Source organism: Callionymus lyra, chromosome 11, assembly GCF_982586985.1.
Source record: "Callionymus lyra chromosome 11, fCalLyr1.hap1.1, whole genome shotgun sequence".
In the NCBI taxonomy this organism is placed as follows: Eukaryota; Metazoa; Chordata; class Actinopteri; order Syngnathiformes; family Callionymidae; genus Callionymus; species Callionymus lyra.
The window spans coordinates 9789434-9811498 of record NC_141828.1 but is presented as its reverse complement, the minus strand read 5'-3'; the positions used below and the strand labels follow the sequence as shown (position 1 = coordinate 9811498).

Here is a 22065-nt window from a genome sequence, read left to right as displayed (position 1 = left end):
TTTTTTCCTGGACAATCGGGACGGTTTTACCTTCTACAGCATTCCAATGGGAAAGTACAAAACCGACCACATGTTGTGAGGATAAGAAGGCATTGCTGTAGACATGACCTTGAGTCAACACAAACATGTTCTTAAATCAGAATCAGAATCCCTTTATTGTCCCGCGAGGGGACATTCTTTTAACAACAGCAAGAGCAATATACCAGAAAAAAAATAAAACACCCAGAAATAAAATATTAAAAATAAAAGAAAAAATCTAAATAGAATAGAAAATAAATCTGCACTATATTATATACACAATCATATTTACAAAAATAACAAGAAAGGTGCAGTTAGATAAGTATCTGGCTGTGTTCTTGTTGTGGAGTCTGATGGCAGCAGGGAGGAAGGACCTGCGGTACCTCTCCCTCACACACCTGGGATGGAGCATCCTATCACTGATGGAGCTCCTCAATGCCCTCAGTGTGTGCTGGAGAGGGTGAGACAAGTTCCTCCTCATGGAGCCCAGCCAGTCACTTCCTCCACAGGATCCAGGGGGCGCCCTAGGACGTAACCGGCCTTCTTGATAAGGCTGTCCAGTTTAGCCCTATCCTTTGCTGTCATGCTGCTCCCCCAGCAGACCACACCGTTGAAGATGGCAGAGGCCACTACTGAGTCATAGAATGACTTCAGGAGTGGCCCCCGGACACCAAACGACCTCAACCTCCGGAGCAGGTAGAGTCTACTCCGCCCTTTTTTAAAAAGAGCAGCAGTGTTATCCACCCAGTCCAGGCGGTTGTTGAGGTGAACACCCAGGAACTTGTAAGACGTGACAATCTCAATGTCCTGTCCCTGGATGTTCAGTGGTGAGGGGGAGATGGAGGGACACCGCCGGAAATCCACAATCAACTCCTTAGTTTTGTTGGAGTTGATCTGGAGGTGGTTTTCCAGGCACCAGTCAACAAAGTACTGGACAAGTCCCCGGTACGACCCATCATCCCCGTCCTTAATGAGGCCGACGATGGCGGAGTCATAGTTAAATAAATGTACTCCCATAAAAAGGTCTGATAACCTCCATCAATCCCATTTTGTTACTGATGGGTTGATATGTCCAACCTAAGATTTTGTTTTATGGTGCCAATATTTGTTTTTATGTACCATTATAATTCTGAACAGTTCAATTGAAATTAAAAATGTTAAATAATTTTACTTAAAATGGTGTCGTTTTTTTAAGCATCAAGTCATTTCTATAAGTAATTGAACTTGATAGTATTTTTTATATTGAAAGGTTTGTTCTTTTATGTATAATTGACTTCAGTTGTATTTTGAATGGTTGAGTCTTTTTTTTTAATCAATTCATTTAATCAATAAATAAAATCAATCGATTTTTTTTAAATGAATTAATCATTTCTTTTTACACATAGAAGCACTTCATGTTTTAAATCCAAAAATTAAAAAACACATTTTTCTAAAGTCAATATTTTTTAATTTGTACCCTTTTAAATGCAAGAGAAATGATTTCTAAATTTTAAATTTAAATATACAAGTTAAAAAAATATGCATCCATTTTCAAAATATATATATTTTTTTTATTTCTCATTTAATTCCTAAAAAGAAATGACTTGCCTTAAATAAAAATAATCTATATGGCCAGGACTCCCAAGTGCAGACGTAGGGAACATGAGCAAATTAACTACTTTAGTATCAAAAAGACTGTTTATATGAATCATAATTCTGAACAGCTCAATTGAAAATGTTAAATAATGTCTTTTTTTTTAAGCTTAGTCATTTTAATAATTGAATTTGATATAAAATAATCTGTATTTCTCATTTATTAAAAAAAAAAGACTGTAAAGTGTAAACCCAAATGCAGATGCAGGGAACAGGATAAACAAATTAACTACTTTAGTATCAAAAAGGTCGTTTTAATGAACCATCATAATTCTGAACAGTTCAATTGAAATTAAAAATGTTAAATAATGGTAGTTTCTGTAAGCATAAAGTAATTTTAATAATTTAATTTGATTATATTATATTGAAAGGTTTTTTTTAATTAAAAAAAGAAAGACTTTCTGATTTCCTTTAATTCTCTTCTTTTTTTTTTTTAAACAATTTTAATGTGTACCCTTTTAAATTCAATTTCTTTAAATATATATTTAAATATGTATATACATACAGATTTATTGATATTCGAATAAGTGTAAAAAATGCTTCCATTTTGAAAATAATCTGTATCTTTCATTTATTTAAACAAAATGACTCCTGTAAACCCAAATGCAGATGCAGGGAACAGGATAAACAAATTAACTACTTTCGTATCAAAAAGGCGAACAAAAAGAAGCACAACGCACTGAAAAAAGGCACAAAAACATCAGACAAGAGAACTGAAAGGACAATATAATCGAACAAAGCACGTACCAGCAGTTCTTCGACGTCACAAACAGAGATTGAAGGGAAAAAGTAAGGTTTTTAAAAGCATCATAATCAAGAGAACTGGCATCAGGTGAGACACAGACACAGGTGACACAAATCAGGTCAGAAGCACAAAAGGGAAGTTGACAAGACTGAGACACAGGGATCAGGACTTTCACAATAAAACCAGGAAGTGAGACATAAACGACAAGACAAGACGAACAATTCTGATGCCACTGATATGATTAAAAAAAATTGAGAATATCGACATAAATCTATAACAATAAATAACATTTCAATGTTGTTATTATTACTACTTTCTCTAATGGTTGGATTATTTGTGAACAAGCATGAGTCATATAGTAAAACTCTTTACTAAATAAATAAGATATTTTATTTCAAGAGCAAGTTTTCTTGTTTCAAATCCAAATCCAACTCAAATTTCCCGTCCAAATAATACTGACAGAAAAAATGTTTGAAAACGTACAAACCTAACTGAATTAAATACAAATGTTTACATTTTAATTGGCAAAAATTAGAGATCAAGCTATTGGAAAATATGTTTACTTATGTTCACAAATTAAGTATGAATTTGAAACGTAATTGGTCAAAACATTTTTTTTTTTTTTGGTGTCTTTGACATTCAGTGTTTTCGCAACATTAAGTTGAATATTAATGAAACAGATACAGAGACCTTAGAAAAAAATAGTTATGACATTGAACGTAAAAGATGATTTTTAAAATGTATTTATACATGATCCAATAGGAAAAACTAGTTGCAAAAAAAGGTCTTTGTGCAATTAGTCGAGGAAAGAAAATATATTTAGGTCAAATGGATTCTACCAAAATTAACGTTTTTCTTTGTCTTTTTGTGTCTTTTTTTAATATTATTCATTGTTCCTTAACAAACAAGTTATGTCGTTTACAAACCATGCAAGTCTGAGTTACAAACAATTACTGAAAATAAAATAATTTCATTCAAATTCTGGCAACTTATAGTTGATCCGATAATTAGTGAAGCTTCATGAAGCAGTGTCATTATTTTCAGAGTCCACTAGATGGCGACCTCTGCACTATTTTCCTTTGTGTTGACTGTTCTAATGAAACATCATTTTAAAAACTGATGGCGCCACCTACTGACCTCTAGACAACATGACACTGCTTCATGAAGATTCATGGCCTTTGTTTATTTGTTGTTGTTTAACTTAAGCTTGATTTACTACTTATTTACAAATGTGTCCAAAAAATATTGAAATATTAAGACTACCATTTTCATTGCCCCAGTAGGGATCTGATGGGATCTTATATGAGTCAATTTGTATTAATGTTTCAATCAATCATAACAAAACGAATTTTTAAAAATGTATCAAAATTTTGAGTTTAATTTAATTCAATCCTGGATCTTAACCATGTATCAGATTTACTAGTTAATGCACCAATGCTGAGTTCATGCGGTGAGATGGTAAAACAACAAACTTTACATTCACAAGAGACAATAAACGTCCCATATATTTGCTGAAATTGGAGCACTGCCTCAATAGAATCTTTGTTTGGTCCAACAACAGAAGGCACGGCGTTCATCACGACATCCCAGTGGACGTTTCCGCTTTTTCTGCAGATACACAAATACGAACTGCAGCACGATCCCTGAGAGAGAAACTTTCAAACCATTTATTTAATGTTTGACTCCAGTGACACGGCAACTCTCCGAGCTCCGAACACGCTAACACGCTTCCGTACTTAAGGAAGGCAAAACTTCAATCCAAAGCAGCGTGCAGTCAATTCTAGCAGGTCTGTGGATCCATCAGCAAGTGTAGCAGAAGATTTACAGGCAGTCATTCATTCAGTCATGATGAAGACTTCACAGCTTTAGATGGATTTCTATTGGTGTTGATGCAGAAATCAACATCCTTCCTAATGTACTGAATAATTCCCTTTTTTAAGAACATAACATAAAATCATCATTTTTATTGTCTTATTTTATATATTGAAATAAAATAACTTAAATTGATTTGAAGAGAAAGACTGATTGACTCGATAGATGTATGTATGTAAATATACTGTATATGGATGGATGGATTGATTTTTGGATGGATGGATGGTTGATGGATAGATAGAATGATGGATGGATGAATGGTTGATGGATAGATAGAATGATGGATAGATGGATGGATGGATGGATGGATGGATGGATGGATGGATGGATGGATGGATGGATGGATGGATGGATGGATGGATGGATGGATGGATGGATGGATGGATGGATGGATGGATGGATGGATGGATGGATGGATGGATGGTTGATGGATAGATAGAAGGATGGATGGATGGATGGATGGATGGATGGATGGATGGATGGATGGATGGATGGATGGATGGATGGATGGATGGATGGATGGATGGATGGATGGATGGATGGATGAATGGATGGATGGATGGATGGATGGATGGATGGATGGATGGATGGATGGATGGACGGACGGACGGACGGATGGATGATGGAAAACGGATTGATGGATGTGATTGTTCAAATGTTGTGTTTGTCAGCACGCGTCATCAATCCCAGAAGTCTCCACCTCAAAGGGACTTGTTGTATGAACATATCGGGGTGTGATTACAGCTAGCTGGAGGACTGCAGCCATTATTACATCATTATGGACTCTGCTCTCGTAACCTCTGGTTTGCTGTGATTTCAGGCGGAGGAGAACTTTATTAAGTAATAAAGTTATAGTTATAAAGTTCAAAACATGGTCATGATGAGAGACTTACTGCATCTTGGAGAGAAAGACTTCAACTTTTGAAACATTTGAAACATGTGAGTGAGTCAGGAAAGTTAGTTGCTCTTTAAGGAAATATTTTTGTACCAGTATAGCTATATTTTGTTAAAATAAATTGCAATTGTAATTTTCAAGATTTACTTTGAAAAATGAGAATATATCTTCAGTATAAATTTTTTAACACCAGGAATCCCTGGGAAACACCCAGGATTCATTGGAGCGACCATGGTGAACCATGGGAACACCCGTGTGTTCTCACAGTTTTAACCGAAGTAAGGTTTCTCGGGGAAAATGACCTCTTCGGCTCCTTCTAGACAAACTTCGAGACGTGGCGAAGGATCGATGAATGAACGCAGCAGTGGAACCTTCCGAGCCAGTGTGTGTGACGAGTAGAAAGTAAGAAGACACAACGAAAAAACTCCTGAACTTCAAGTCCAGCGAAACAGTGAGATCATGCGATGCGCTGTCGTCAGTGTTTCGCCCCCATGTCTATTCTCTGTTCCCCGGACGACCGCGCCTCCCTCTCTGGACGGACATCCCATTCGGTGACAGGCGGCCTCTGTTTGTGCAAACTCGAGCGTGTCCTTCTTTTTTTGCGCCGCTGATGCTGTGTTTATGTGCGCGGCCGTGTGTGCGTCCGTCTGCCTGCTGACCTCTGCGTGCCTATCTCAGGCCTCTGCGTAATGTCCAGGAAATCACAGGGAAAACAGAATTGAACGTTGTGTAAACACTACACGACAAAGTTGTGCAGCCGCTGTCGAATTTTATATTCGCGCCATCAATCAAACGCTTTCGACGCAGAAGGGGGGGGGGGGGGGGGGGAAAGAAAAACACGTGTGCGGATGGAATGAATGTGTTAATGTAGTCAACGTTCACCTTCATATTATACATACAAACATTTGAAATGTACACAAATAGACCAAATGTATTCATATTGTTTGATACAAATATTTATTTAAGCAAAGATTAATTTAACGTCACATGCACAGAAGAAACCTTGGTTTCCTGACCAATACATTTGTAAATAACTACTGATAAATAAATGAATAGTATGAGTAATATTGAAATGATATTAATTAAAAACATAACAATAAACGTTAAACCAACTTTTGTAGTCATTGTTCTGATTGTATTTATTTATGACACATATGCTGTGTCTCAAATCGCATACTAGCGTACTAAAAGTTAGTATTTTTAGTGCGTTAGTGCGTCTCAATTCTTAGTATGCGAAATTTAGTGCGCCATGCACACTAAATTGGCGTACTAACACGCCCACAAAACTGAGTATGGTTCGATGGACACTAACCACACTAAACAGCTCCATCTTAGTGACGTTTTAAACGGAAGTTACGTCATATATAAATGCATATATATGCATATACTTACAGGTGCATTTTCCGCAGCAGTAGGAGGATAAACACGTCTTCGCTGCTGATACCAGCTTAAATATCTCGCGATTATTTAGATTCTCATATTTTTTCTTCATTTCTTTTTCCAAACTTGAAAAACGTGCTGCCAGCAGGTGTCGATAGCGTTCAAACAGCTGGTTGAAACATCGTTAAATAGAAGTAGAAGAAGAATCTGTCATGTGATTTCTGGTTAGTGTGTAGCAGCAGTGTTTGATTTGAGACTATCTGTCGAGAATTTGCGTACTAGTTAGTACGTACACTAAACTGATGCATACTAACTTCTAGCATACTAAGAGTAGTATGCGATTTGAGACACAGCATTAGACTCAAATCTAAAAGTGTGAATATAAATTTGTATACAAAAAGAAATCCTAGTAATTGTGGTTCTTAAGTGGTAGCAGAGTTTCCATATAAATATAAAGAGAACTGCTTTCAATACATAAATCGAAAAACAATACACAGTTAAAATACATACTAAAAAGACAAACACAGAAGTCCCAATAAAATTAAGGAAAAGCACAAATAAGAATGTTCTAAGATGTTTCTTGAAGGAGTCAGTAGATCATCAAACACAGAGATCGTTCCAAAGCTTAGGAGCAACAGTCTGGAAATATTTCTCTCCTCTGGTTCCTGAAGCGTGTTCAGGAACCATCAGTAGATTCTGATCCACAGACCTCAGAGCCCGAGCTGGGGTGTAAGGCTGGATCAGATCACTGTTAGAAAGTTAGAACCAGAATTTTAAAATTGATCCTGAAAGAAACTGGCAGCCAGAGAAGAGTTTTAAGGATCGGAGAAATGTGAGTTCTTCTACTTGAGCGGGTCAGAATTCTCGCTGCAGAGTTTTGTATTAACTGAAGGCGAGACAGATCCTTCGTGGGTTTTGGTTGATTAATGTATGAAAAAGAAAGTTTGCTTTTAATTTGTCTGGGATAGAAAATGTTTTTTTTTTATTTAAGTTTCGAAAACTTTTGACCCTTATTCATGTCGACAGGAGCACAAAGACACATGTATCATCCGTAAAGGTTTGGTTTTTCCAGTTGTTCCTGAACTTTTTTAAGTCAAAAAAATAGACTTGCATCCCAGACAAAAAAATAAATATGATTTGCACGAGGATACTTTAGATTTTCTGAAATTGTTTTGTTTTACAGACAAAATGTAAAGTAGGATATTACCAGGTTGCGTTCAAAGACACCTCGCAGATACGGTACAAATCAGATTATATTACTTCATGTTTTACATGTTCTAATATGAGGATGATTTAAACAGAGTGATGCACACATTAAGATAATATAGATGCAGACGTACCTTCTACACTTTTGATCACATTGATAGCTCGACAAAAGTTCATCATTTTTCTCTGGGGCCACGTTTTATATATGTGACTGCTACACGGGGCCATCAAGGCAAAAGACATACCAAATAAGGAATTTAAATATAATGGGAAAAATGAATGAATAAAAGGACATTATAATATATATTAATTGTATTGTATTAAATTCCATGATTTATTTTATTTTATTTAAATATTAAAAAAATATATAAGACATATATAAATAGAGATTATTATTATTATTATTATAAAACGCAAATAAAGTATTAATATGCCATTAAAACAATTGTCAAACAACTGTATATACATTTAATTGAAATATATAATCTAAAAGCCATTAAAACTTTTTAACGGATAAATAAAAAGGTTAAAAAAAAGAGAAGAAGAAATACCGAAGTCATATGTAGATTTAAATAGAATTTTTTAGTAGTCATTGGAAACCAAATCAAATGGTCAGTTTAATTATTATCCCGACCTCATGCATAGATGGAGTCAGACTCAGCAGAGGGTCTGCTCCATTGATTTTAATGATAAAGTCGACTTAACCTCCGTATCCATGGATGTGGGAAACGACACGCACACGTTCCACACTTGTTATTCCACCATCAACTTGATGGAAGAGCCGAAGCATAATAAACGGTTAGGAGCTAAAAATGTCCTCGCTACTGTATGGTTTTACTCAAACTCTTCATCCCACAATGTCAAATAAACAACTCTGATTTATGAATTTTATATTAGGGACATGTGCAGCCAACGGGCCTCGTGAGAATGTCGCAGGATAAATATTGTAGAAAAAGGCAGCAACAGGTTGAACGGAAAAAAAAGGAGAAGAAGTCAAAACATTCGGTCGTTTTGGTAAAACAGGAGCTCTGGCTTTTTTTCGTTGGCCCTTCCTCGGCACAGCTGGGAAACCTCTGTGAGGTCCAGCTATAATGTCACCTCTTGAGAAAGTAGCCGTTATGTGGAAGAGACAAACAACTTTATTATTATAGCTGCGCAGGAGCGAAAAATAGGACGCAGAAAATCACGGTGGAGAACCATCGCAAATATTAGGTTTCCAGCCACTTGTTATTGTTCTAAAAGATAAAGTTACGAGCGTCGCTAACCTAAATAACATTTTTCATATCTACTGACGCTGACCTTGGATGGGGAACAGACGTAGCTTGAGGGGTTACATTAAAGGAGCTCGTATTCAGAGAACAGATGACAGGGAAGCACATCTGCCGGGGACAACTCCCCGCACAACAGTCTGAAGGAAACTCACTTTGTTTGTTCAAGTGGTGCGAGTGGATGAACGTGCCAACAGGGAATTGACTTGAATGAGTTTTTTTCATTTCTGATTGATTGTTTGAGGATTTCTTGTCTGCTTTTTTTTTTTATATATATATATATAATAATTTCAACAATTCATGAGCATAAGAGTTGGGATAATTCATAGTAGCTCGATGAGCGGGAAACTTTTGGAAGGAAAAGGAAAATTGTCTGCAATGATACAGAACTTTTATACTTGTTTAAAGTAAAACTAATCAAGCAAAATTTGCTCATCAAAGCCCTTTTTAAAATTGAAATGTAATTAAGTAAGTAAGCAATATTTGTAGAGCGCTATTCTAGGGCCACAAAGCGCTTGAACAATCAAAACAATACCCGAAAGAAAGAAACTGGCAGCCAGTGAAGATATTTAAGGATCTGAGAAATGTGAGTTCTTCTACTAGAGCGGCTCAGAATATCCTTTTAGCCGTTCAAAATATGGTTATAAAACGAAAAATTATAATACTTGATTAGTTGCAGGTATAGTATTGGCCATAATATTTTATACTAATCTTAACTAAGTGTTGCCTGCAACCTTTGGTTTCCACCAACAGGGGTAAGAATTGTTTTGTAGATAGCTAAACAATCAAAATGTAGTTTTGGGCTGATGAAGCTTCATGAAACAGTGTCCTATTGTTTAGAGGTCAGTAGGTGGCGCCATCAGTTTAAAAATAATGTTTCATTAGAACAGTTGTTTAAAACAAACGAACATAGTGAAGAGACGGCCATCTAATGAAATAATGACACTGCTTCATGAAGCTTCATCAGACCATCACTAACAGAATGAAATAAAATAATAAAATGAAATAATAAAATAAATATTTCCCTATGATTCTGATTCTTCTAGTATTTACCAGATCAATAAATGTCCACAAAGAGACCAACACAAAGATTGAAATAACAACAAAAAAAAACGCTTTTTGATTGGCCATATATATATATAATTAGTTGAAAATGGTTCTTAACACTTGTGTTATCTCAGGGTCAAGGTGATCCGAAGGCCCGAAAAAAAAGGTTTTTGTAATAGCCATTGTGTTGCAGGAAAGGTATGTCTACATTACCAATATTATTCAATAGTAAAATGCTTCAAACTAGTAATGTCGTAAAAAAAATGTATAATAATTGGCACAAAAACATGAGGACAAAACAAGGTAAAAACATGAATGATCCTCATTAAATAAGGTTGTGTCTGCAGCAATGGAAGCGCAAGTGAATATTATTTTCAAGTATGAAACAATATTTTAGTTACAAAAAGTCACTTAACCAATGTACACATGAATTTGCTTTCACATACATAACTCTTACAGTCCTGTTAGGACTCAGAGAATGGATGATACCTAAAATATACATTTCCGTACAATATCCTGAGTATTAGAGAGGCTCATGTGGAGAGGTTGGAACTGAAGATGTCCAAATATCTGTCTGTACCAGTTCTTCTTGACAGTTTATTCAGACTTGACTGGAACTGATCAACAACAGCTTCCTAGTTCCAGTCTGTTGTGTCAAATAAACCGGTGCTTGTTCTTGGATGTCTATTTCTCCCTGGTGCTTTTGAGCGTATACATTTATTACATGTGTGATTCAGATCCTGGCTTTTTTTTTTTACTTTAAAATCGTATACTTGTAGTTTACATTTCAATTTTCTATCCGTGTGTTTAGTTATGTTTGTCTGTTTCAGTTCCGGTGATGCCTTTTTTTTCTTCCATCTCGCTCTTCATTGTCTTGTGTTTTTTTAATAATTCGTTGTGAGTCTCGATTAGAAGTAGATAAATACGAGCTGTTGGTTCAGACGGGTGAACCCAATGACAATCCTGAAGCAAACACACATCAACTAATTTGTGGTGCAATAATTCCACTGAGGAAAAGCATGCTCCGGTGTTGACCTCTTCCCTCCCCGAAAATTTATTTCCCTTTAAGTGTCTTCATTATTTAGTCTGAGTTCTAGGGAGGAGGCAGAGCTTGCTTTTTTTGGAAGCATTCTTGGCAGATGCATTATTTACCCAGTAACTTCACATTAGGACCGTTGACAGGATTATTCCAGGAATACATCTTAATTCACAGGCTCAGCTCTAAAGTGGTTGTGAATTCTGGATTAGCCCGTGAAACAAAAGTGATTATCGGTGTCTTCGAGGCGGAGCTCTGTCGATCAAAAGCCGACGGACCTGCACCACCTCCTGGAGATACATCAATGTTCTGTGTATAGAATGTGGAACACATATTAACTATTAATTAACTTATTAACCATCATGAAGTATTAACTCACACCTTGTTCATTGTGACTATATTCTACCCTTAATAACATGATATCAACACCTTTATTAATGATTATTAACAGTTAAATAAATTAATTAATTAAATAAAACTAGCTTTCTCTCTATTTACCCATTATTATTTGTTAGTACCATTTTAAAAATAATTGCTTTTATTAATACTTTCTCTTTTAAGGAAAAAAAAAGCATAAATAACAAAATTACTCATCAACAAGTTATTGTAATTGTTTAATAAAATTGTGACTAAAATATGAATATGCTGCCACTTTAGTATAGGGAACATATTCACAATTCCAATTACTTATTTTTGAGTAATTAAGAAGCTATGAATACTATTATTGTTCCTTTTGTTTTTACCTTAAAAGTATTATTTATAGTACATTTCTCCTCTCATGGTACTCACAGCTAATAAGAGAAATAATCTATTTTTTACCAAAGTTAATCTTTAATTACTTATTTCCTGTTAATGATCTGTATTAAAGGTTTTGTTCAGCATGAACTCCTTAAAATCATGTTATTAAGGGTAGAATAAAAGTAAGTAAATAAGTAATCCACAAGGCACTTAAACAATAAAAATAAATACTCAAAAAAATATATACAAAAAAGAACACAGAGAAAAACACAGGTGTCCCAGAAATTCAGGGAAAATATAGTCACAATGAACACGGTGTGAGTTAATAACTGGGTAATTTGCTGGTAATACAGATAAAAATAAGTAGCTTTTTAATAGATAATAGGTGTTCCCCATTGTTACCGAAATGATATTGGATCCCCTCTAGGGAGTTTAAACACTCATATCGAAGAGGAATATAATTTAACCTTTTCCTACTAACCTCTCATATCACCAGTGATGTGAATAAAAGCAAATTGACACTTCAATGGTTCAATAACTAACGCTCTATCTGATTCATCTGTGGTCACTCCGGGTTGTTGGACCAGATTGTCCGAATCATTCCGTACTTGTCTGCGGTTTCTGTGTCCTCGCAGGATTTTTTGTATTTTTTGGAGAGGTCATGAGCAAGAGGACACTTTTTTTTCGAGTGCCTACAGATGAAATATTCATGGCGGACTGCTCAAAGCTCACAAGGGCACAAAGCCAGCTGAGGTGGAAAAGAGCCCTAGAGGACAGTGAAATAGAAGGTGAACACTGGAACTGAAGGCCAGAATACATTGACCTCAGGGATGTCCAATTTATTATAAATTGTTAACGAACACTTCGTGTTGGACAGAAGACGAGACCAAATGTCCACAAATGAAGGAAGAATGGTGTGAGAACGGTCGAGGGGTTGAGGCATGTGTTCCTTCTCCGCCAGGGAGAGAGGCCTGGAGCACCTGGAGTAGAGCTCGTCTGGCGACGAAGATTTGAAAGATGAATCACAAAAACCTGCGTGATATAAAGCGAGTTGCCAAAAGAAGACAAACCTCAGCAAGAAACACTGTAGTTGAAGTATTGTTCAATCAACTCCAACTCAAGGTTGAAGGAAGATAATAATTTATATAAAAAAAACAATCTTCCATTCTTTTAACTGCTGATGTGTAATTCCGTCGACAATGGCTCATTGTACTGTCGGTGAAAGTATTGGATGGCGAACACTTTGGTCCCGAGACGGCTTTTGTTGCTAAATGTTTGGCAATAGTGGTGGTAAGATGAAACTCAATGACGCTTTAATTCTTCCCGTCTGATTGATTCGAGGTTCAAGCCTTTTTTTTTTTTATGAAGATACATTTACTCCGAGAGAACATCTAAAAAGAGCTTTGATATGATTCACTTGAATCATTCATCAGAACAGGTTTTATTGTCAGACATTATTGTGCAATAGTTGGTGCTCATTCAATGGAAAAACAAAGGTACGTCGGCCCATTTTTCACTTACTTGCTATTTGCGTATTCATTTTAATCATGGCTAATGGTGTCCATGAAAGGGTTCTTTTAGTTTTCCAAAAAATTCACTCATTTTCACTCATGTCGACTAAGGATTTATTATTATTATTATTAATTCTTTTTAGAGTTATAAGCAATAATATACATCTATTATTAAACGACTGGCGCCCAGTGGACGAACTTAAAACAGCCAAATACCTCCATATTACTCATCTGTACTGACCAGGTTGTATTGAAACCTCGACTAAGACTAAGAATTATACCGGAAAAAATTAAGCGAGCGCTTCCAGACAGTAGACCGTATTTGCTTAGGGAGCGATATTTACCCGGAGAACTTCCAGTTTACATCGCATGTTATTCTTTAAACGTCTGTTACAAATGAACATAAAATAAAGACTTATTTAATGACTTAACATTGACTTTGACTTTCTTTTATTGACATTGCACAGAAAAACACAGCAGTGAAACTGGCAACAAAACTTTGTTGCTTGGCAACCGTTAAAAACACAGCAGAGTGAATGTATATATAAAAGTATAAATATTAATATTAATAAGTAAAAATATAGTGCAATATATTAAAAACAGAATAAATAAAGAACTTTTTTAATATAGCATAGAATTAATGTTTATAAAAGTATGAATATAAATAAGGTAAAAATGCTTTCCGGAACAATTATTCTGACCGAGGCTTCAAGAAAAGATGAACTATGGAGACATATATGTTTTTGAGCGTCTTTTTGTAGGAACTCCATTGACCGGGCGCCAGACGCATCATTAAAATGTACATTGTTGTCTATAACTTGAATGGATTAAACTGAGAATAATCCCAACCCTTAGTCGACATGAGGGTGAGTAGAAAATGAGTGAAGTTTAAATTTCGGGTGAACTATCACTTTAAGAATATCAACTTTTGACTCGATAACAATGACTAATACTGCGGCAAATATTTGTTCAAGTCCGATATCCAACTCTTAAATCAGCGATAAGAATGAGCCCCTAGTTAAAGGAAACTTGAGCATCATGGCACTTTTTTGACATTTCACAAACGCCAGAGAATATTTGTGTTTCTTCACAAATGCTTTCATCAGGAATGTCACTATATACCCGGAAAAAATGAGATATCATGTCTCACAAATCATACTCATTAGTTCCATAGTGCACTGCAACAGTTGAAGCTCAATGATGGAGGTCAGAATAAACACTTTTCGTTCCTCTCTTAATCCATCCCAGATTAAAGTGGTGCAACATCTTCATTGAGAGTACAAAGAAAAGGCTCAGGTTACCAGTAAAACTACAGTAGAGGAAAAAAAATGCCTTATTTCTTTTGACACTTCTGCAAGAGGTAGTTATAAGAAGCCATCGCAACATGGACCACATCTGATCCAGTCAAGAACAACCTCTCATGTAACCTTTTCGCTCACCTGTCACATCTTCTCCAGAGGCGGCGTTACCAAGTGGCATTCAACTCAACGCCCATTATCCTCAGATTCTCAGCCTTTTTCTTCTTTTTCCTCCTAATGACTTCTTCATGTCCTTCCAACTTCACTGCGTCCCCCGCCCTTGTCTCCTCCACAATCTGTCTCCGTTCTCATCTGCCAGACTAGAAGCAGGTGTCAGCTACCATCCACTCTCTCGGCGGAGAGTCGCAGCCTCTCCTTCTCAGCGGTGGTGAAGAGATAACTGCTCCAAGGTCAACAGAGCTGTCAGACGGAGAGCAGGATTCACGCCACTGCTCCGGCCGTGAAGATATACGTGGATCCGGTGTTAATCATGGACCGTACATCACGAGTTATACATTTCATTTTCTTATTTATTTATCTGTTTGTTTTTTTTCCACTTTAAATGAGAAAAACGCCAAAATATCTAGCTCTTATTCTCTTTTATATGCATTCAATTACCAGTAATTACAAATCATTAGAGCGAAATGAAACATGAGAAACTCTCTATTATCAAAGTGAACCATGAAACTAAAACGGTTAGCGGCTCTTTATCTCTAGCATTAGGAAGTTTAAAATATGGATTTCAAACTGTAAATAAAGGCACAAAATGGGCTCAAATAAAACTATTATTTATAATAAATACTATTATTTATCTGTTTGTTTTTTTCACTTAATTCAGAAAAACACCCAAAAAATCTAGCTTTTTCTATATGCATTCAATTACCGTCATTACAAATCATTAGTGCAAAATTAAACATGAGAAACTCTTTATTACCAAAGTGAACTATGAAACTAAAACGTTTAGCGGCTCTTTATCTCTCGCATTAGGAAGTTTAAAATATGGATTTCAAACTGTAAATAAAGGCACAAAATGGGCTCAATTAAAACTATGATTCATAATAAATACAATTATTTATCTGTTGTTTTTTTTCCACTTTAAATGAGAAAAATGCCGAAATATCTAGCTCTTATTCTCTTTTATATGCATTCAATAACCGTCATTACAAATCATTAGTGCAAAATTAAACATGAGAAACTCTTTATTATCAAAGTGAACCATGAAACTAAAACGTTTAGCGGCTCTTTATCTCTAGCATTAGGAAGTTTAAAATATGGATTTCAAAATGTAAATAAATAAACAAATTGGGCTCAAATAAAACTATTATTCATAATAAATACAATTATTTATCTGTTGTTTTTTTTCCACTTTAAATGAGAAAAACGCCAAAATATCTAGCTCTTATTCTCTTTTATATGCATTCAATTACCAGTAATTACAAATCATTAGAGCGAAATGAAACATGAGAAACTCTCTATTACCAAAGTGAACCATGAAACTAAAACGGTTAGCGGCTCTTTATCTCTAGCATTAGAAAGTTTAAAATATGGATTTCAAACTGTAAATAAAGGCACAAAATGGGCTCAAATAAAACTATTATTCATAATAAATACTATTGTTTATCTGTTTGTTTTTTTCACTTTAAAAAAGAAAAACGCCAAAATATCTAGCTCTTATTCTCTTTTATATGCATTCAGTTAACTTCATTACAAATCATTAGTGCAAAATTAAACATGAGAAACTCTCTATTATCAAAGTGAACCATGAAACTAAAAAGTTTAGCAGCTCTTTATCTCTAGCATTAGGAAGTTTAAAATATGGATTTCAAACTGTAAATAAATGCACAAAATGAGCTCAAATAAAACCATAATTCAAAATAAATACAATACAAAAAATTAAAATTAAATAGAGATTAAATAAATAATAATAATATAATAACCAACTTCAATAAATAATTGGGAAACAGAAAAATTGCATCTTGGGTTGTTTTTCAAAAATAATCATAGTCCAAAAACACACTGGTTCATTGGAAACTTGGGGAAATTTTCCATATGAATGAGTGTGTGTGTGAATGGTTGTGTGTTCCAGTGTGCCCTGTGACAGACCGGCGTCCTGTCCAGGGTGTCCACGGCCTCTCGCCGTAGAAACTGGGATAATCTCTAGTGATGTGTTGATGAAGCTTCATGAAACAGTGTCATGTTGTTTAGAGGTCAGTAGGTGGCGCCATCAGTTTAAAAATGATGTTTCATTAGAACAGTTGTTAAAAACATAGGAAACCAGTGCAGAGACCGCCATCTAGTGGACTCTGAAAATAATGACGCTGCTTCATGAAGCTTCATCAGACCATCAATAATAGTCTCCAGCACCGCACGACCCCCATAAGTGATTAAGCGGCCAAAAAAAATGAATGAATAAATAATAATTCATTATATTTATAAGGCGCCTTTCAAAACACTCAAGGACACTATGCAGGCAGATTTATAAACAATCATTTTAAAGTGAAGAGAAATAGGAAACTTAAAAATAAATGTTTTAAAGAGAACTGTAAAACAGTTTGGTGGTGTGTGTTTTCAGTGTCAATGTGTGTCAATGTGCGTCGTATGTTTTATAGAAAACACTCAAAAGAGATGTTGTTCAACTTTAAAATGCGAACTCGAAAAATCAGTTTAAAAACAGGATGAAATGTTTCACAAAAATCAACAGATAATCTTAAAATATCACAAAAAAAGGTTCATTTTCAGGGTTTGAATATTTCTTCATGACCAGTTAAACTCTGACAAAATTTAAAAACACCACCAAAAACATAAGCAACACCATTTATATTTTTATTTTTAGTACATTTTTCAGCACATCTAACTGTTCCAATTTCCATCATTTATTTAGAAGAAAAAAACATGAGAACGACTTAAACAACAGTTAAAAAGAGCCCAAAAAAAGTGTGAAATTAAGAGTTATTGTTACCGCCCTTCCAGTCTAAAAAAAAAAGGGGGCCTTTGTTGTACTGGTGAGATCTAGGTGAGGAAACCTGGATAAGCATCTGGTTATTCCCAGAGCGGACACCAAACTGGATCCTTGGTTAGACATAACTGACGGACACAATGGACAAAGATAAACTCTCCCTAGTGATCAAAGAGGTGCCGGTGACAAAAAAGTCCCTGTTTTTCCCAGAAAATAAAACTACACCCAGGACAGAGATGCTTTGTACCTGCTGGATTTTTGGTACCAATTATTTTGTAGGAAACCCCAATAGACCATTCATCAACTAGACAAATAAGTTTTAATGAATTACCTAATTCTATGTGGAAGTCACTGGACACGACTGAAAGTTGAAGTCAACAGAGAGAAACCGGTATGCGCAGACTTCCCTTCCGTATATCTGTTTATTTGAACAGCACATCTAAACAAAAGAGCGAGCAGAGAGCCCCCTTTAGCCCGACAAAGGTCACATTTCCTAACGCAGGAAAACTGCTTCCTGGCCTGCTAGAGTGTCGGATATAAGCCACCTACTCATAGCGCTGAGTGAGGAATGGCCTTATCGCAAGGCAATTGAAGTCCCGAGCCAAAAGCATCTGCTGCGTGTGTTTTCAACAATAACCAACAGAGACAAAAAAATGCCAAAGATAAAAAAAAAAACACAACAGAACATTCAAACGACGGCAGAAAATGCTTCCATTACTCAGAACCAGGACTCGTCTCTTGTCATTTGTCACGAGCCTTTACGTTCCGTTTTTTTTGACACAGCAAAGGCGGATTCCCAGAATAAAAACTACCTGCGTCGATTAATAATACGGCCGTTCAAACTGTGTCACCTGCCAAGAGCAGGAGCCGCCGGAGAACATATGAACCAGTCGAGTGTTTCGTCAAGACGGTGAAGTCAAACTGTAGTCCAACAGGAGTCATGTGAGATGTATGTGGAATCAGAAACAGGTGGTTAAATGGTATACGGATTGTTTAATAAAATGCAATATTTTTTATATATTTACATGTAATTTTATGGGAAAATGTTTTATTTCAATGTGCTTTATTTTAGTTCATTAATATCTGTTAATTTCATGTTGGTAATCTGTAATGCCACCACAACAAATTCCTGCAACACTGGCAATAGAAATGTTTTCTGACTTTGTTTCTGATTCTTAAAGTGGTTAACATATGTTGCATGCAATGACTTTGCTTCTAAATCAATATTTAGAGTCTTTTAATTTTTGTATCTGCTTTTATTCATAAACCTGATGCCCACTCAGTATTTGACCAGTACATTTACAGAGACTCCTCAAACATGTTTCCTAAACATAGACCAGATTCACCTGAACATGCATGATGGACCTCTGACACTCTAATGCTCAAAAACTAGAAATGATATATTGGATTATTGTTGCATTGTTGTATATGAAAGTGACAAAACTGGACTCAAGTTTTAATCACTAAAATGTTGAGATTATAATAATTTAAATTCAGGTAGTTCGGAGAATATTTACAATCATTACTGGAATCATTTTATTGCCAGTGATGTTCACCGTATAGAAAAGTAAATATAAATGAAATACAATGAGATAAAGAGGGAAAATAAACTTGAACTTCGTATAATTGAGTCTAAGAATTAACCCTTGTGTCATCTCAGGGTCAAGGTAACCCCGAAGGCCCGAAAACAAATGTGTTTGTGGTATCCCTTGTGTTGTCTCTGGGTCAAGGGATAAAACAATTACATTTGTTTTCAGCCCTCCCGGTAACCTTAACCCTGACATAACACAATGGCTAAGAACTTCAACTGAGCCTTTTATATTAGGGTTGCAAAGTTATGGAGTCAAAATTGTAAAATCAAAATAATAATATGTTGAAATAAATGTAAATAAAAGAGAAGTTTTTCATTACATTTTGTGTGATATGTGTTTTTATTGGTATAGTTAAATCCATTAAAACACCTCATGTTTATATAATAAATATCAGGTCAGAAACTAAATATATGTAAAGAATAATATATGCACCTTTAATAAAAAATATAATCCTGTCAAACAGCTGTCAATAATATGTTGTGGGGTTATACAGTTGTATACAGTATTATTTATCTATACAAGATGTTATAAATGAAGTACTGCACCTGAATAATGCACTAAACTCTAGATACAAATGTTTAAAAAAATGTTTGTTTGTTTTACATCAATTCAATATTTAATTTCTTCCTTTCATTTAATAATGTCGAATCAATATATATTGATACCTGTGGAAATAAAATGGTGAAATTTGAATTTTATTTTACTTTACTGTAGATCTCCAGTCTCTTGTTTCAACATAGAAAACGTTTCCTAACTTCACACCAGAGGTCCATAAATCACTGTACCGGGACCACTTCTCTCCACATGTCCCTAACAAAACCAGCAGGTCCCGCTGGTTCTGGAAGGTTGGTGCATTGAAAACAGGGGTTCGTTATGAATGGGGTTCTACTCACAGGGACACGGTTCTGTTGGGCAAGAAACTGGGGTGCAGGGTCTCCAGCAGGTCCGCGTCGTCGCACACGACTTTGACCCGAACTTGTTGCCTGCTCAGCTCTTTGGATCTCTCCGCCGAGCAGTGGCAGCTGTCGACGATCAGGTCCGGACAGTTTCTGTTGGCGGAACCGAAGCCCAGAACCAGAACCAGCGCCGTGACGCACACGAGCACACCGAGCGCCCCCATGTCCCGCCCGGTGTCTCTTCACATGGTGTGCCGGGCAGGTGATGGCGAGCGGCTGTTTTTTAAAGTCCAAAAGTACTCCTGAGATTCAAGTCATCGCCCAGGCGTCAGTGGAATATACTGGAGCAGGAACTTGAGTTTTAAAAAATCCCGGATCGTGGCTCGAAAAGTGTTGGAAAAACTCCGAGAGAGTCCCGGTGGTTCACTCCCATCAGTGGCTGCGCTCCTCGGACTTGTTGCGCACTGAGTCCCTCCCTGCAGAGAGAGATTCTCGAACTCAAACTGTAAATCTAACGTATCAGAACATTTTTTCCCCCTTTTCCTGCTCTTTCATCGTGTCCATACAAGCAGCATGTGGGAGGAAAACAGTAGTTATTGCTCTAATTAAATAAATTCTAATATTTATTTAAAAAAAAAAGTAAATTAAAGAAGTTTATTAAAGTTACTACTTGAGTATTGTTTTGATTGTCTAAGCGCTTTGTGACCCTGGTCTCGAAAAGCGCTATATAAATAAATATTACTTACTTACTTGCAGTCAAGCATTATTCAACCAAATATACTTTGAAGACTAAAAGAACCAAAGAATAACATTTCCAACCTCGCTTCTTAAATTCGACTTATTGACAGTGCAGTGGTCAGTACCCAGTCAGACTTATATTTGGACTTAAATGAAGGTATAATACAACATTTGAACCAAATTGTTAACATTATATAGTAAGTAAGTAAGTAAGTCATTTTTATTTGTATAGTGCTTTTCCAGACCAGGGTCACAAAGCGCTTAAACAATCAAAACAATACTCAATAAAGTATATACTTATAGAACATATTGGATCATTATACAAAAGTATTTTGCCCCTTCTGTTTTAGGCTTTAGAAAAAAATACTTTTATATTTTTGAGATATATATGACAAACCAAAAAACTATATATATAGATATAAATTTAATATTATGATGAAGTTTTCGCTACTGAGACGCAGATTTAATTTTGAAGAAAGTATTTTTATATTTATATTATGAATTATACGTTTGGTTTTTTATTTGTAGAATCGAAGATATTTAGATTTTAAACTTCAAAATACACTCACCTCTGCAGCTAGTACTCTTAGCGACTAGCTAAGCTAGCCACTATAGCATCCAGTTTAAAGAGAAAATTGGATTTACTTTAGTTTACAATCGAAAAAAAAACTCCCCCAAAAAACAAGTGTCTTTATTATTATTACACATGCTACACTACCACAGTACCTTATCAGATTTAATTGGAACCTACCTGCTTGAGACCTTGGCTCCTGCATGGGTTTGGGTGCCCATCATCTGCTGCCTGGGATTTCACCTAAATAAATAAAAATAATATTTTTAATAGCTAGAGCATTACAGAATGATGATTAAAAATCAGGAATACGATAAGACATCATACTCCAAATATATATGTCAGAGTACAGATTGGAATGAAGTAGGATCTGGAATTCTACTTGTATAGATTGGAATTCCAATCTGTACTAGTAGGATTCCAGATTCTACTAGTGAATTCCAATCTCTACTAGTAAAGATTGGAATCCTACTACTGAACTGGGATCTGAATATTGGAATTCCAATCTGTCTCAGTACAAATGGGAATTCTACCAGGACAATCTCCAATTCTAATAAGAGAAATTCGGATTCAAACCATAACCCTAACCCATATCAATATTAAGATCCCAGTTCGTTAGTACAGTACATCGTTAGATCGATTGGAATTCCAATCTGTACTAGTAGG

The 22065-nt window shown here is 35.5% G+C and overlaps 1 protein-coding gene across 1 annotated transcript in view; it reads right to left on the bottom strand.

The window, feature by feature from the left end:
• adgra1b (adhesion G protein-coupled receptor A1b) overlaps positions 1-20314 on the bottom strand; it is a 243757-nt gene extending 223443 nt beyond the window's left edge. Inside the window, exon 1 of the mRNA XM_087803267.1 lies at positions 20088-20314. Within this exon, the coding sequence (XP_087659393.1) occupies positions 20088-20314 (227 nt within the window). The remainder of the gene's footprint in view (positions 1-20087) is intronic.
• Between the last annotated feature and the right edge of the window lie 1751 nt (positions 20315-22065).